This window comes from Mauremys mutica, chromosome 20 (assembly GCF_020497125.1).
Source record: "Mauremys mutica isolate MM-2020 ecotype Southern chromosome 20, ASM2049712v1, whole genome shotgun sequence".
NCBI lineage: Eukaryota > Metazoa > Chordata > Testudines > Geoemydidae > Mauremys > Mauremys mutica.
In genome coordinates, this window is record NC_059091.1 from 25845536 (window position 1) to 25863680 (window position 18145).

Below are 18145 nucleotides of genomic sequence, written 5' to 3' on the forward strand. Positions count from 1 at the left end.
GTAACCTGTGTGAAATGAACTCATAGGTCTCAGCTCTATTCCTAGCAGATAAGTGTCTATACCATAAAAATCTCCACCATCGAACTTCCCATGCCCCAAAAGCAGTCTCAGCAGCAGTCAAAGAACGAGAGGCCAATAAAAAATGGACTGCTGTCATCCATGAGGTGGGGGTCTCTCCTGGGCAGGGATGAGACACACTAACTAAACAGTGCCTGAGGAAAGTTTGCTTTATTGCTGCCTGAACTGTTACCTGCCCTGAGAATGTATAGGGAACTTCAGGAAGAAACCTTTTACCAGCACTAAAGTCCCTTAAATAAACTGTAACCCTATACTGAGGGTTTGCTCCTAAGACATTACCAGGTACCCATAAAATTCACTCTACCGTTTTAAGCGAAGTTCCTCTGTGAAACTAAATCAGGCTGCCTCACGCCTTGCCCAGCGTACAAATTCACAAGCAATACGGGAGATGGAAACAGGCAGGGAAGTTAGTACCCAGGAGCCTGATCACCCGGTGCTCACAGGACACCTAAAGCAGATGCCAGGCACTACCCCACTCTACACTTTAGTGCCACACACTGCCATCCCCTGGAACCAGACTCTGGTTCCCAACGACTCCAGGATTTGGAGACTCTGTCCATATCCTGGTACCCAGCCCCCGGGACTGCCCTACACAGCCCAGGCCCTGATGCCGAAAAGCCCCAGGACTCGAGACCCTTCAGCCCCCAGAGCCTCGAGCTTCAGAGACTCCATCCAGCCTCCAGTGCCCAGGTCCCCTAGTCAGACCCCCCCACCCCCCGTGCGGCCGGCCCCGCGCCCGGACACCCCCCTCCGCCTGGCCGCGGCGCTAGCCGCCCACCCATGAAGCCTCCCCGCAGGCGCTGCTCGGACCCGGATCTCCTGCCCGAAGGGCCGCACCCCGCGTCCCCTGCGGTACCTGGCTTGCGCCTCGTCCAGGCTCTGGTCGGTGATGGCCATGATCTGCTGCAGGATGTCCCCAGTATCCTGGTGCCCGGGGGGCGGCGGCCCAGGCTGGAGCCGATGCGGGGGCGGCGGTGGGGGGGCGGCGGCGGCCGGGTCTCCGGCGGAGGGAGGCGGCGGGATCCCCCCGGGCAGGGAGACCCCCGCACCGTGCGCCGCCGCCAGCAGCCGGGACGGGTCCTCCATGGTGGGGGGGAGGGGAGGCGGCGGGGCTGGGACGGGGGTGGGGAGGGCGCCGGAGCAGCCACTAACGGGCTCCCGGTACGGCCCAAGCGCCTCACACACAACAGGCCCCAGCCCAGCGACTTGCGAACCCCGCCCCCTCCTGCGTGACCACGCCCCGGCGTGACGGGACTCCGCCCCTTCCCTAGCGCGACGCGTCGGGACGCTCGCTTCCATCCTCAACCCAGGCCCCGCCCCGCCCCCTCCTCTTGACTCTGCCCCCGGGCTGGGGAGAGGCCGGGCTCCGAGCACGTACCTACCCAAGGGCGGCTGCCCCTCGCGCCTGGACCAGAGCAAAGTGTGCCCGGGCTGCCCCCAACGGCCATTCCCCAACCGTCACCTCGCGCCTGGCCCGGACCGCCCCAACGGTCATTCCCCAACCGTCACCTCCCGCCTGTCCCGCCCCCTTCCCACTGCCCCCAACGGCCATTCTCCAACTGTCACCTCCCGACTGTCCCAGGGCAAAGTGTGCCTGTGGGCTGCCCTGTGCGAACTGTCCAACTGTCACCTCGCGCCTGCCCCGCACCGCCCCCTTCCCTCTGCTCCCAACGGCCATTCCCCAACCGTCACCTCCCGCCTGTCCCGCCCCCTTCCCACTGCCCCCAATGGCCATTCCCCAACCGTCACCTCCCACCTGCCCTGCACCCTTCCCACTGCCCCCAACGGCCATTCCCCAACCATCACCTCCCGCCTGTCCCGCCCCCTTCCCACTGCCCCCAACGGCCATTCTCCAACTGTCACCTCCCGACTGTCCCAGGGCAAAGTGTGCCTGTGGGCTGCCCTGTGCGAACTGTCCAACTGTCACCTCGCGCCTGCCCCGCACCGCCCCCTTCCCTCTGCTCCCAATGGCCATTCCCCAACCGTCACCTCCCACCTGTCCCGCACCATCCCCTTCCCACTGCCACCAACGGCCATTCCCCAACCGTCACCTCCCACCTGTCCCGCACTGCCCCCTTCCCACTGCCCCCAACGGCCATTCCCTAACCGTCACCTCCTGCCTGTCCCGCACCGCCCCAACGGTCATTCCCCAACCATCACCTCGCGCCTGTCCCGCCCCCTTCCCACTGCCCCCAACGGCCATTCTCCAACTGTCACCTCCCGACTGTCCCAGGGCAAAGTGTGCCTGTGGGCTGCCCTGTGCGAACTGTCCAACTGTCACCTCGCGCCTGCCCCGCACCGCCCCCTTCCCTCTGCTCCCAATGGCCATTCCCCAACCGTCACCTCCCACCTGTCCCGCACCATCCCCTTCCCACTGCCCCCAACGGCCATTCCCCAACCGTCACCTCCCACCTGTCCCGCACTGCCCCCTTCCCACTGCCCCCAACGGCCATTCCCTAACCGTCACCTCCTGCCTGTACCGCACCGCCCCAACGGACATTCCCCAACCATCACCTCGCGCCTGTCCCGCCCCCTTCCCACTGCCCCCAACGGCCATTCTCCAACTGTCACCTCCCGACTGTCCCAGGGCAAAGTGTGCCTGTGGGCTGCCCTGTGCGAACTGTCCAACTGTCACCTCGCGCCTGCCCCGCACCGCCCCCTTCCCTCTGCCCCCAACGGCCATTCCCCAACCGTCACCTCCCGCCTGTCCCGCCCCCTTCCCACTGCCCCCAATGGCCATTCTCCAACTGTCACCTCCCGACTGTACCAGGGCAAAGTGTGCCTGTGGGCTGCCCTGTGCGAACTGTCCAACTCTCACCTCGCGCCTGCCCCACACCGCCCCCTTCCCTCTGCTCCCAATGGCCATTCCCCAACCGTCACCTCGCGCCTGACCCTCACCGACCTCTTCCCACTGCCCCCAATGGCCATTCCCTAACCGTCACCTCCTGCCCCAACCATCACCTCGCGCCTGTCCCGCCCCCTTCCCACTGCCCCCAACGGCCATTCCCCAACCGTCACCTCGCGCCTGTCCCGCACCGCCCCAACGGTCATTCCCCAACCGTCACCTCCCGCCTGTCCCGCCCCCTTCCCACTGCCCCCAACGGCCATTCTCCAACTGTCACCTCCCGACTGTCCCAGGGCAAAGTGTGCCTGTGGGCTGCCCTGTGCGAACTGTCCAACTGTCACTTCGCGCCTGCCCCGCACCGCCCCCTTCCCTCTGCTCCCAACGGCCATTCCCCAACCGTCACCTCCCGCCTGTCCCGCCCCCTTCCCACTGCCCCCAATGGCCATTCCCCAACCGTCACCTCCCGCCTGTCCTGCACCATCCCCTTCCCACTGCCCCCAACGGCCATTCTCCAACTGTCACCTCCCGCCTGTCCCGCCCCCTTCCCACTGCCCCCAATGGCCATTCCCCAACCGTCACCTCCCACCTGTCCCGCACTGCCCCCTTCCCACTGACCCCAACGGCCATTCCCTAACTGTCACCTCCTGCCCCAACCATCACCTCGCGCCTGTCCCGCCCCCTTCCCACTGCCCCCAACGGCCATTCTCCAACTGTCACCTCCCGACTGTCCCAGGGCAAAGTGTGCCTGTGGGCTGCCCTGTGCGAACTGTCCAACTGTCACCTCACGCCTGCCCCGTACCGCCCCCTTCCCTCTGCTCCCAATGGCCATTCCCCAACTGTCACCTCCCACCTGTCCCGCACCATCCCCTTCCCACTGCCCCCAACGGCCATTCCCCAACCGTCACCTCCCACCTGTCCCGCCCCCTTCCCACTGCCCCCAACGGCCATTCTCCAACTGTCACCTCCCGACTGTCCCAGGGCAAAGTGTGCCTGTGGGCTGCCCTGTGCGAACTGTCCAACTGTCACCTCGCGCATGCCCCGCACCGCCCCCTTCCCTCTGCTCCCAATGGCCATTCCCCAACCGTCACCTCGTGCCTGACCCGCACCGACCTCTTCCCACTGCCCCCAATGGCCATTCCCCAACCGTCACCTCGCACCTGCCCCGCACCGCCCCCTTCCCACTGCCCCCAATGGCCATTCCCCAACCGTCACCTCGTGCCTGACCCGCACCGACCTCTTCCCACTGCCCCCAATGGCCATTCCCCAACCGTCACCTCGCACCTGACCCGCACCGACCTCTTCCCACTGCCCCCAATGGCCATTCTCCAACCGTCACCTCCCACCTGTCCCGCACTGCCCCCTTCCCACTGCCCCCAACGGCCATTCCCTAACCGTCACCTCCTGCCCCAACCATCACCTCGCGCCTGTCCCGCCCCCTTCCCACTGCCCCCAACGGCCATTCTCCAACTGTCACCTCCCGACTGTCCCAGGGCAAAGTGTGCCTGTGGGCTGCCCTGTGCGAACAGTCCAACTGTCACCTCGCGCCTGCCCCGCACCGCCCCCTTCCCTCTGCTCCCAATGGCCATTCCCCAACCGTCACCTCGTGCCTGACCCGCACCGACCTCTTCCCACTGCCCCCAATGGCCATTCTCCAACCGTCGCCTCGCACCTGCCCCACACCGCCCCCTTCCCACTGCCCCCAACGGCCATTCTCCAACTGTCACCTCGCGCCTGCCCCGCACCGCCCCCTTCCCACTGCCCCCAACAGCCATTCTCCAACCGTCGCCTCGCACCTGCCCCTCACCGCCCCCTTCCCACTGCCCCCAACAGCCATTCTCCAACCGTCACCTCGCGCCTGCCCCCAATGGCCATTCCCCAACTGTCACTTCCTGACTGCCCCACACCGCCCCCTTCTCACTGCCCCCTGCAGATTGCCCCCAACAGCCATTCTCCAACCGTCACATCCCAACTGCCCCAGGGCAATGCCTGCCTCTGAGATCTGCAGTGCAGACTGTCCAGCTGTCACCTCCAAACTGCCCCCAACGGCCATTCTCCAACTGCCACCGCCCGACTGCCCCCTTCAAACTGCCCCTCACAGCCCCCTCCCACTGCCCCCAATGGCCATTCTCCAATTGCCACCTCCTGACTGTCCCCTTCAAACTATCCCCCACTATCATCTCCTAACTGCCCCCACAGCCATTTTCCAATTGTCACCTCCCATCTGCCCTGAAACTGCCCCCATCTGTCACATTCCAACTGCCCCCACTGGCCATTCCCCAACTGTCACCTTCTGACTGCCCCCAATTAAATGCCTCCAACTGTCACCTCCCAAGTAACTGCTCCAAATCCAACTGCCAATGGCCAGGCTCACCGATCACATCTCAGCTGTTCCATTTCAAACTGCCCCCAACCAACCATGCCCAATTGTTCTACTGCAAACTGCCCACCTGCCATACCCAACTGTCACCATTCAAACTGCCCTAAGTGCCACAGAACCTCCTGATACCACATTCCATTTCCTCTCCTGGGAAAGAGGCATCACCCTCCCACACTCTGGTCACACTCCAAATAGCCCCAGACAGTGTCACTCCATGTCCCTCTGATCCTCATCATGGGAATTCAGCCACGTCAGCACAACCAGATTGGACTACCAGCATGCCAGCATTTGCCTGCTATAGGAGCCCAGGATCATCCCAGTCCCTGCTGCCACTCTCAACTACTCCAGTGCAAATTGCCCTTCCCATTGCCATCATCGGTTGGCAGTGTACCTGACCACCAGTGGATTAATCCATAAGGTCAGGGGTGGCTCTAGGCATTTTGCCACCCCAAGCATGGCAGGCAGGCTGCCTTTGGCAGCATGCCTGCAGAGGATCCTGTGGTCCCGCTGCTTCGGCGGCCCTCCCGCAGGCATTGGAGGGTCCTGTGGTCCTGCGGACCCTCCACAGGCATGCCGCCGAAGGCAGCCTGCCTGCCGCCCTCATGGCGACTGGCAGAGCGCCCCCAGTGGCTTGCCGCCCCAAGCAAGCGCTTGGCGTGCTGGTGCCTAGAGCTGCCCCTGCATAAGGTGCTGAGCATCCTTGATTCTCATTAACTTCACTCTGAGATGAGGCCACTCTGGACCTTGCAAGAGCAGGCTCTGTGTCAGGCAGAGTAATGCTGGTGCTGTGGTTAACCATTCTTATATCTGTATCCATATTTATATGGGCAGGCCTGCAGGTGTGAGCTCCTTCCAGGAAGAGAACAGGTTCTCCAATTAGAAATGCTCTGATCTGATTAATTGCTCTAGAAAGACAATGAAAACAGGTGAATCATCAGTTATCTGAGAGGCATAGAGTCTACTCTCTGCTAAATGTACTACTATCATTCTCAGACAATTGGTGTAAAGCAGAATTCTGTATTGATTGACAGCTTAATGATCCCAACTCTCCTCTCATTTACCTTGATGTAAAACAGGAATAATTCCATTAAAGAAACCCGGAAACCCAATAGAATTCCATTAAAGAAAATGGAGTTTAATTAGTATAAAACCCATGTACATGAGATGCAGGCTATATAGTTCTACTTCATTAATTAAAATCACTACTAGCTGCCCAGCTGCAATGATTCATTCTCTCCAACTCATGGAAAGTCTTCACTTGAACTGATTTACTCCACCCAGCTGGAGCTCATCAAAGCAGCTAAATTGGGAGTCCTCTGAAACATCAACAATACTGATCCATCTCATAGGCATGGCTGGAAAGCCGCTTAATCATCAAATGCCGTTGTAGCATCCCACCCAAAGGGGGGAAAAAACAATGTGTCAATTTAATTATAAAGTAATAAGTAATAACAATAACTAACAACATTTAGCTCTTATAGTGTTCTTTTTATCCACAGAGCTCATTAGAGGTGCTTTCTTTAAGCCAAAGTACGGAAGCTAAGGTTATTGCTATCAGTGGCTACCAGAACAGATATGCTCCTGGGTTACTCTGGTGGCAGCTCTGTCCAAAGGAGTAGGATGCTTTATTCAATCTGTACATGGTGAGAAGAGTGCGACTTTTCTCTCAAAGATGGATCTTGCCACAGTTACCGATGCTTTTGTCACTTTGAAAATATGATCTAATGCATTGTACATTAAATTAATAGGCAGTGGGTTTAAAACAAACTAAAGGAAGTGTTTTTTCACACAATGTACAGTCAACCTGTGGAACTCCTTGCCAGAGGATATTGTGAAGGCCAAGACTATAACAGGGTTCAAAAAAGAACTAGAAAAGATCATGGAGGGTACGTCCATCAATGGCTATTAGCCAAGATGGACAGAGATGGTGTCCCTAGCCTCTGTTTGCCAGAAGTTAGGAATGGGTGACAGGGGATGGGTCACTTGATGATTCCCTGTTCTGTTCATTCCCTCTGGGTCACCTGGCATTGGCCACTGTCAGAAGACAGTATACTGGTCTAGGTGGACCTTTGGTCTGACCCTGTTTGGCCACTCTTATGTTCTAAGTACATGATCTACACCTTAGACATATTGGAAACCAGAACTAATGCAGATTGCTGCTTTTTAAGCTGTGAATCTTGCAGAGAGCACCTCACACACATGCTCTGTAATCGAAACGGGAGGTGAAATTCACTTCTGTGCAGAAAACAAATCCAAGGACTATACACCACAATGCATGGCCATCTTGATAAATGCTTTGCAGATGTTTCTTTTAAAACACCTAAAGCTAAGGACAGGTGCAAAATGGTTTTCAAAATAACAGAACAATCCAGATTTAAAGCACATGCCACATATTTAGAATTCATTAAAGTTGAATCCCAAGCACGAGTGTCAGTCATCTTCCCTGTAGCTTGATTCCTCACCTCTCAGGCAATGATAATTTAATGCTGCAATGTAGTCATTTCATGGTGATTCCAAATCTTTAAATAACATCTGTTTTACACATATTAAAACAAGTATTCAGATTCCAAAGCAGGGACCTAATGGTCATGGTCCTGCTCTATCATACAAGACCCAGGCTTGATGCCTCCCTCAAACTTCTGGTGCCCAGGTCTAGTCACCCTGTTCTGCACCATTTAGTAGTGTCAGCATCTCTGGCTGTTCAGCAAAACATTTCCCATTTTGTTCCTAGACAATTATCATATTCAAGATGACAAACAGTGAATATGCTGAGAAATGATATGGGGCTTCCCCTCTGGGGATTTTCTGTACAGAGTAAGTGCTGCATATGGGCAATTGTTCAGCTGATGGAATTGTGCTGTGTCAACATGAAATTGCATTTTCCCTTTCTGTAGCAACTCACAAGAGTCTACGAGCAAAAACTTTATTAGAAATGACAAGCCCAGTAATTTGTAGACCCTTCCTGTCATCCTGTTGAAAGACCTGAGCTCAGTCCTGCCTGCTTGTTTGTAGCTTTAGCAGTTCAACAACAGTGACATTGTTTTAGTCTTGCACAAGCCTCCTAGTCCAGGACTTTTTATTGTCAAAGGGAAGTCTTGTTAACCAGGATGAAAATGGATTTTGTGCAATGAGTGCCTTGTTGCCATTTATTTTTACGAGTGACTCTAGCTATTGATACTACATGAGGCTCAGCCTCTTTCACAAACTGTAGCTGTAGAAAACCAAAATAATTTGTGATACCTGTTCTATCCACCTTTGACACCATTTAGTAATCAGAAAAGCAATTTTGCTTCTGTTGACATCACATTTTCCCACTGATTTCAGTGGAAGCAGGACAGGAACCCCTGTTCCATTTAGCAATGCTTTGGGGTGAATTACCTGATTTATAGACAAGGTGGGTGAGGTAATATCTTTTATTGGACCAACTTCTGTTGGTCAGAGAGAGAAAAACTTTACAGCTACACAGAGCTCTTCTTTGGGTTTGGCAAAGATAGTGTCAGGCCTGGTCTACACTACGTGTTTAAACCGGTTTTAGGAGCATTAAACCGATTTAACGCCACACCCATCCACACTAAAAGGCCCTTTATATCGGTATAAAGGGCTCTTTAAACCAGTTTCTGTACTCCTCCCTAACGAGAGGAGTAGTGCTAATATTGGTATTACCATATCGGATTAGGGTTAGTGTGGCCGCAGATCGACGGTATTGGCCTCCGGGCGGTATCCCACAGTGCACCACTGACCTCTCTGGACAGCAATCTGAACTCGGATGCAGTGGCCAGGTAGACAGGAAAAGCCCCACAAACTTTTGAATATTTCCTGTTTGCCCAGCGTGGAGCTCCGATCAGCACGTGTGGCGATGCAGTTAAAAATCAAAATAAAGAAAGAGCTCCCGCATGGACCATGCAGACGTGATCGCTGTAAGGGCAGGCAAATCTGTTCTATCAGCGCTCCGTTACAGAAGATGAATTAAAAAACATTTTTAAAAAATCTCCAGACAGACGCCATAGCAGGGACTCAGCGCACTGCTGCGTGACAAGCGTAACGGAAAGCCAAGGAATCAAATGGACGCTCATGGACTGGAGGACTCAAGCTATCCCACAGTTCCTGCAGTCTCTCTGAAAAGCATTTGCATTCTTGGCTGAGCTCCAAATGCTTCTAGGGTCAAACACAGTGTCCGCGGTGGGTCAGGGCATAGCTCGGCAATTTACGCACCCCCCCACCCACCCCCAGAAGTGAAAGGGAAAACAATCCTCTCTTGACTCTTTTACATGTCACCCTATCTTTACTGAATGCTGCAGATAGACGCGATGCTGCAGCACTGAACACCAACGTCCTTGCTCCCCCCCCCCGCCATGGGTGGCTGATGGTGCAAAACGACTGGTACCCGTTCTCATCATCAGCCTATTGGCACATGGGGCAGTGCAAAAGGGCTGGTAACCATGCTGACTAGTATCTGTTAGGTCGATCAAGGGCACCTGGCCCTAATTTTTCCTGGTAGATGGTGCAGTATGGCTGATAACCATCGTCATCATAGCAACAGGGGGCTGAGCTCTGTCAGCCCCCACCATTCAAGTGTAAAAAAAAGATTCAATTGCCCCTGGACTAGCAGAGGGATGCTGGGCTCCTCTCCTCCACACGCCTTACTGTCCTGTCTGGACTATCATAGCAGCTGGAGGCTGCCTTCCACTCATTTCTCACTAACAAGTCAGTGTGTCTTATTCCTGTATTCTTTATTACTTCATCACACAAGTGGGGGGACAATGCTACGGCAGCCCAGGAAGGCTGGGGGAAGAACGGAATCAACAGGTGGGGTTGTTGCAGGAGCAACCCCTGTGAATAGCATACAGCTCATAATTTCTGCAGGATCTGACACAGAGCAGCTGTGCTCTCTGATACAGTGGTTCTCTAGTACACTTGCCCATATTCTAGGCAGGACTGATTCTATTTTTAGATACCAAAAAGGAGGGATTGACTCAGGGAGTCATTCCCAATTTTGGCTTTTACGCCCCTGACTAAGAGCAGCCAGGGGCACTTATGACAGCAGCAAATGGTGCAAAACGACTGGTAGCCATGATCATCTTTTTACCAATTTATGGATTGGTAGATGGTGCAGTATGGCTGGTAACCATCTCTGCTGTCATGCAAAAACAAAAGCATGCTGCTGTGTAGCGCTGCTGAATCACCTTTGTCAGCAGCATCTAGTACACATACGGTGACAGTCACAAAAGGCAAAACAGGCTCCATGATTGCCATGCTATGGCATCTGCCAGGGCAATCCAGGGAAAAAAGGCGCGAAATGCTTGTCTGCCGTTGCTTTCCCAGAGGAAGGAGTGACTGATGACATTTACCCAGAACCACCCGCGACAATGACAATGATTTTGGCCCCATCAGGCACTGGGATCCCGGAAATTCCAAGGGGCGGGGGAGGCTGCGGGAGCTATGGGATAGCTACAGAATAGCTACCCACAGTGCAATGCTCCAGAAGTCGATGCTAGCCTCGGGCCGTGGACGCACACCACCGATTTAATGTGTTTAGTGTGGCCGCGCGCACTCGATTTTATACAATCTGTTTTACAAAACCGGTTTATGCAAATTCGGAATAGTCCCGTAGTGTAGACGTACCCTCACAGCTGCACCTTTGCAAACCTGAAAAAATGCTCTGTGTAACTTAAAATCTTCTCTCTCTCTCTCTCTCACCAACAGAAGTTGGTCCAATAAAAGATATTACTTCACCCACCTTCTCTCTCTAGTAGCCTGGGACCGACACAGCTACAACAACACTGCAGACATTACTTGATTTATGCAAGTTTATGGTGATGGTTGGGGGTGAGAATGTCTTTTAGTGAGACTTCAACATGCTATCCCCTCTGTATGAGCATGAACCCCTTAATTCCTAAGAGTTCACAAACGGGCATGTTCTGTACATGGTTACAAAGAAGTCTGGAATTAAGGGGCTACAAAAAATCTTGGAGCACTTTTATTAATTGCTCAGTGTCCCTAATCACAATTTCTCTTCCCATGTGATTATTGTTTGGTCCCAGGTAGCTGCTGTCCTCCACCCCAGAGGTGGCTGGGTATCAGTAGAGGAGTGATTCTGGTACATATCAGTTTGGAAAGCCCTTTTCAATGAAAGACCCTGCAGAAATGTGATCTATTCTCATTCATTATTGATTAATTTACATTTCACTCTCTCTATGTGGAAAAGCTTCCTTCTTATCTTATGGTTTCCAGGACTGTTCCGAGCAGTTACATGCAGTGATTTCCCTATCCCCACCCTGAATTTCCCCAACACCCCCCTGCCATGTTTTAGTTACATGCCAATTTAGTGACTATTTGGAAATTTGAATTGAAATTGAAACATTAATACACACTTTAAAAGCATATACAGTGTATGATAAAATACGTGTATCTGAAAAAGCATAATAGGTTTGAAAAGTATGAACATAGACTAGCTTCCTTATACAGCTGTTGTTTTTTATGACAATGCCAGTGCATTTATTTCAGTGATGTTGGCCAACCTAATAATTTCAAATGATTTGTAAGCAAAGGCTAAATGAGCTCTCCCTGACAGCTAGTGATGAGCTGGGGCTGGGGGGAAAAGCTTCAGCGCCAGATTGTATTTACATTCACACCTAATCTACCTAGGTATCCAGCAAACAGAGCTGTGTTGTCCAAGTGATAGATTTTGGCTGGGGTTGGGTTACACATCACTTGAATGCGCGGGGGCAGGGGGGGATGAAATGTTGTTGTTCTTATTGTATGAGTAAAAGGCAGTAGAACTGTACTTAGCCTGTGCTGATTGAGGGCACCAAGAGAGAAGGTGGGGACCTGTCCCTCTCCTCTGTTTAAAGACAGAGCTGATTAGGCTCCATAGATAGTCTTTTGTTCTGTTAAGTGACCACTGCAGCTGAAATCACTGATAATCAGGTCTAAGTGCTTAGTCCTGCTGTGGGGACAGTGTTTCTGTGGAAGAGACGGCCCAGACTGCACTAGCAGTGAGGTTCCCCCACTGAGAGCTCAGCTGAAATCACTGAGAGCTGGGTGGAACCTCAAGAGACCAACTCGCAGAGGTCACAGTGGCAGTGGCAGCAGAAGATGACTGCGCAGGGCCATTGGCAACAGAGTGGTGGAGTGAACGGTGGCACAACAAACAACAGTGGCCAGAGTGAACAGTGACCAGCTGGAGGAACGAGCAAAGTGCCTTTTTGCCCCCAACCTGGGAGGTGTACTCACGTGAAAGCATCTCTGAACTCTTGAGTCTCCACTGACCAAGGACAACACCGGTGAGTGGGGTACGGTGGAGGGAAAAGTGAGGGGCACGTTAAATAAACATTTGTTTGTTGGACTATACTTAGTGACTTTGCTCCAGAATGCTAGATTTGTAACTGGGAATGGAAACTTATATAAATATGTTTCCTAGTAGGCCAAGATTTTTAAAATGCATTATTTTGCCAAGGTTGTTATCTCACATCGTTGCTATCTCGAGAGGTCATTATGTTGGGGAGTATCTGTACTAAACATTTTTATTATAATTATTTTTTACATAAGAATGGTCATACTGGGTCAGACCAATGGTCCATATAGCCCAGTATCCTGTCTTCCGACAGTGGTCACGGCCAGGTGCTTCAGAGGGAATGAACAGAACAGGTAATCATCAAGTGATCCATCCCCTGTTGCCCATTCCCAGCTTCTGGCAAACAGGCTAGGGACACTCGGAGCATGGTGTTGCATCCCTCCCCATCCTGGCTAATAGCCACTGAGGGACCTATTCTCCAGGAATTTACCTAGTTCTTTTTTTAATCCTGTTATAGTTTTGGTCTTCACAGCATCCTCTGTCAAAGAGTTCCACAGGTTGACTTTATGTTGTGTGAAGAAGTACTTCCTTTTGTTTTTTTTAAAACCTGCTGTCTATTAATTTCATTGGGTGACTGCTAGTTCTTGTATTATGTGAAGGATTAAATAACATTTTCTTATTCACTTTCTTCACACCAGTCAAGATTTTATAGACCTCTATCATATCCCCCTCCTTGGTTGTCTCTTTTCTAAGCTGAAAATTCCCAGTCATTTTAATCTCTCCTCCTGTTTCATACCCCTAATAATTTTAGTTGCCCATCTCTGTACCTTTTCCAATTCCAATATATATTTTTTGGGATGGGGTGACCAGATCTGCACACAGTATTCAAGTATCAGAGGGGTAGCCGTGTTAGTCTGGATCTGTAAAAACAACAAAGAGTCCTGTGGCACCCACAGAGTCCTGTGAATACCCACGAAAGCTTGTGCATATAGAGGCAATATGATATTTTCTGTCTTATTAACTATCCCTTTCTTAATGATTCCCAACATTCTGTTTGCTTTTTTGACTGCTGCTGCACATTGAATGGATGTTTTCAGAGAACTATCCACAATGACTCCAAGATCTCTTTCTTGAGTGTTAACAGCTAATTCAGACTCCATCATTTTGTATGTATAGTTGAGATTGTTTTCCAATGTGCATTACTTTGCATTTATCAACACTGAATTTCATCTGCCATTTTGTTGCCCAGTCCCCCAGTTTTGTGAGATCCCTTTGTAGCTCTTCACAGTCTGCCTGGGACTTAACTATCTTGAATAGTTTTGTATCATCTGCAAATTTTGCCACCTCACTGTTTACCCATTTTTCCAGATCATTTATGAATATGTTGAACAGTAATGGTCCCAGTACCGACCCCTGAGGGATACCACTATTTATCTCTCTCCATTCTGAAAATTGATAATTTATTCCTATCCTTTGTTACCCATCTTTTAACCAGTTACTGATCCATGAGAGGACTTCCCTCTTATCTTATGATGGCTTATTTTTCAAAAGTCAATTTAAATTAAATACATTTTTTTTTAAATTTATATTTTTTAGAAATCTAGACCTGTTATGTGTTTTGGTGTAATTTGCATTATCCTTATGTTAAATTTGCATTATCCTAACAAAACATTTACTTTATTCGTATCTCTTTTATATGTTGCAGGTCAAAGTGAAAATGAAAAGACCAAAAAAAAACCCCACAATTTTTCCACTCAAAGGCCTCAAAAACTAACCAAGGTGAAGAACACATCAAGAACCAAGAATATATCAACATGTCATCTGAAGATTCAAGTGGTATATCTACATCTGACCACCCCGAAGCACAAATACAGCTACCTACTGAAGAAACAGTGTCTCCAAAACCTAAAGGCAGTTCCCGATCTTTGTCAGTCACAGAGTTCTCATTTATTTAAGTTACAAAAGATGGCTACTGGTGCACCTCTTGCAAAAAAGCTTACGAAAAAGGATAGCTTCCCAATGCTATAACTGGTAAAAGTGGAGGAGCTTGGTTTGTCAAACCGATCAGAAAGCCAATGCTCACAAACTATGTGAAAAGGCTGCAAAACACCAAGCCTCTGGAGTGCATCAGCATGCAGAAAGCCTTATAAGCCCACTTTCAATGCCAATTTTAGAAGTACTTAATGAGGCTGTTAAGAATGCTGGAGAGACAACACAGTTCATGCGAACAAACATGGCTGTGGCATCCTACTTTCTATTTAAGCAAGAGATACCACACACTACAAACTGGAGGCCAATGTTAAGTGCATTGTCACTTGTTCATCCTCAAGTTGAACACTGGTTCCGAACAAGACCAGCAAATGCTCACTATCTTTCTGCAAGAAACTCAACTGACTGGCTAGAAGCATGCGGTGCAACAGTGAAAGACTCAGCAGTTGAAAAAGTGAAGAACTCTCTCACCACATTCAAAAAATTTGCATACATGCCTGATGAATGCACCGATGCAGATGGGCATCAAGTATTAAGTCATTGTGTATGTTATCTTGATGTCAGGGGTAGGCCAGTAGATGCATTTCTAGATGTTCAAGTTATAGAAGACACATCGGCTGCATCTGTGACAACCCACATCTTAGAAGAGTTAAATGCTTGTCAATTGGACCCCAAACAAATGGCTGCTTGTGCATCTGATAGAGCTGCAAGCTTCTCTGGAAGACATGGTGGAATACAAGCTTTTTCAGAGAAAAGTGTAACCCTAATCTCTCCTATACACACTGCAGAGGCCATCTACTCCAACTAGCACTAGCACTGCAGAATCTTCAAAAGACATTACAAAAGCTATAGATTTAATGTCTGTTATATTCTTTTTTCAGCAAGAGTCCAAAAAGACTGAATATCTTGGAAAATATAGAAGAAACACTGAGACTGAACTTAAAATTAGTCCAACTTGGGAAAACCCGCTGGCTTTCTCATGAGTGATCCTTGGCTGTTGTCTTAAAATTACTCCAGCTGTTATTACTGGCTTTGGAAAGTATCTACCAAGATGGGATGGATCTAAGTAGCGAGGCTGGTGCACTACTTTTGCTACTACGTTCAGAGAAGACTATTGCCATTCTCTCTCTCATAAGTCTACTGTTGAAATCACTTGGGTCATTAAACAATGCCATCCAGGCATCTGCTACAACAGTAGTAGATCTTTGTCCAGCAAAAGCAGCTACATTTGGATCAATCAGAGAGCTATCCATTGAAAAAGTACTGGAAGAAGCAAAGACTTCAGTCCAGAAGTTGACTAATGAAGGCATTTATATTGAATCCTTAGGCAAAGACGACAAGAAGTGTTTAAGACAACTGAAAAAGTACACAGACTTGATTCTTAAAAATCTACAACAGTGACTTCTAGATTCTACTCAACCTTTACGTATGGCAATAGTCTTCTCTGAACGTAGTAGCAAAAGTAGTCCACCCGCCTCACTACTTAGATCCATCCCATTTCCTAGGAAGAAATTCCCTATAAATTTAGCTGGATGAAACTAAGAATAAGCTGGTGCATTAATTTATTATGAAGAACCCTGGCACCTGGGTGCAAGTTTCCCCTGACCAAGAAGAACATATGTAAACAAGAAACTTTCTCTGGGGCAGGCACTCAAGCTTAATAGGCTTGTGGGAATTACTGCCCCTTTCATCATGGGCTTCCCATGATGATTTTGCCACCTGAGTTACTCCCTCTTCAATGTCTGTACTTATATGTAGGATGCTACTTAGTCCCAATTCTACAGAGCTTACATGTCTTTTGTCTGTGTTTTGTACAGTGATGTTTTTAGAGAGGAAATAACATCCTTACATCTTACTTATATATCTATCATCATATGACAGGCATGATCACCCAAGGAAGAAGACAGGGAATCACAACTGACCACGTTTTGTTATAGAAAGGAAGGATGTCTAGTGGTTAGGCTCCAGGCTGCATACCTGATGCAGAAAATAAAGCCTTCCACCTATAGAAAGTGGGGAAAACCCTTATCCCATCCCAAATACAGCATTGGCTCTTTCATTTAATCAGAGAGCATCTTATTTTCACTACCATTTACAGACACCCACACTGCCAGAATCAATATATATTGACGGTCAAAATAAGAGTAACACTGCAGTTACGTAGGACAATTATTGTGTCAAGCAAATAGGCTGAGAGGTTTTATCTGTAGAAAACTTCAAGGAACTTGCTGGTATCAGCAAACACAAATATACAGCTGTGAGTTCCCAGAACTCTGCTGGCATCCATGAAATCGTGTTTCCAAGCAGAGCATTACCTTTCTATTAGTATTGGTGCATTTATTGATTGAACTGACTGAAGCTTTAAATCTGCAGGGAACACAATAACCCCAGTAACACTCTCAATCGATCTGATCCTCATATTTACTGGTGTGTGTGTGTGTGTTCTGTGCAGTGCCTGGACCAGAATCTATATTGATGCCTAGAAACAGAAAAGCTTGTTGCTCTCCCCACTCCTTTACACTGTCCTATTTATGATTGATAGGAAGCTTAGGTGCTGATGTCTCTATCCCTAATGCTCTCTGGATCAGACACTGCCTAGTTGATGCCTGTGTTTCAAAACAATACTTCTGCTTACCTGACAACTGTCTATCACTACAACTACTTTATGGAAATTAGAAGGCAGAACTGCAGCACTCTGGCCAAAGTTTTCAAACCAGCATAACTAAAGTTAGACACTTAAATCTGCATTTAAACAATTTCAGAGACATCTATTTAGGTGTCCGAATATAGATTTACAAACCTCCTTTTAGGTATCCAGGTATGAACACTTTGGCCTCTGGTCCTTCAATTTAATTAGTTTTATCAATAAAATCCCTAAAACTATTTTACAAAGTGTTACAGAAAAAACTCCCCCTCAATTGCCCGTCATAGTGCACATTCTGGACTCCATTCCATAGAACCACTTCTCCCTGATCCCATAGCAGGTTATGCCATCCATGGAAGAGGAAGGTAACTGTGTACAGGAAGCAAGGTGATTTTGTTAATAGCCCCGCTCTCCAGTTCCCAGACAATGTCTGATTTTAATGCATAGTATGCTCCAGGTATCATTAAAAGATTGTAACATGCAGGTAAGATGTCAAATGGTATAAATATACTCAGTCCTGCCTCATTGCAAGGGATGACCTCTTGAGATTAATTTCAGCCCTATACTTCTGTGATTCTCTCTCCTCTCCCAGACAGAATCTCTATTTCTACCATATCCTAAGATGGTAATTTTGTTATCTAATTTTGGCCAGTTTTGTAAATATTAACAGCTGATTGCACTTGCAAAGTTTTGGGTGCCAAAAAAGAGGCCAATAATTAAAAGTGTGGCCCATAAAGTCCACCTTTGATGATTTCTATGGCCTTGTCACATGAAAGAAATACTGTTCTACTTAAGTGTTAAAAATTGTGCTTGAGTTAGCTAACACAATGCTGGCCAGGGCTTTGCAGTCAGCATAGACAGAGCGAAGCCACATTTAGCATTATGGTTGAAGCCTGATCCCAGAGGGTTTAACCATGA

At 49.5% G+C, this 18145-nt stretch overlaps 1 protein-coding gene across 2 annotated transcripts in view; it reads right to left on the minus strand.

Annotated features, from left to right (window-relative positions):
- Positions 1 to 1588, minus strand: part of PBX4 (PBX homeobox 4) — a 28759-nt gene extending 27171 nt beyond the window's left edge. Inside the window, exon 1 of one of the 2 annotated variants that reach the window (XM_044995071.1) lies at positions 1461 to 1588. In XM_044995071.1, the coding sequence (XP_044851006.1) occupies positions 1461 to 1573 (113 nt within the window). In that variant the 5' untranslated portion in view covers positions 1574 to 1588. Of the gene's footprint in view, positions 1 to 934; positions 1392 to 1460 lie in introns of those variants that run through there. The other variant, XM_044995070.1, reaches the window with a different exon arrangement.
- Positions 1589 to 18145: the final 16557 nt, after the last annotated feature.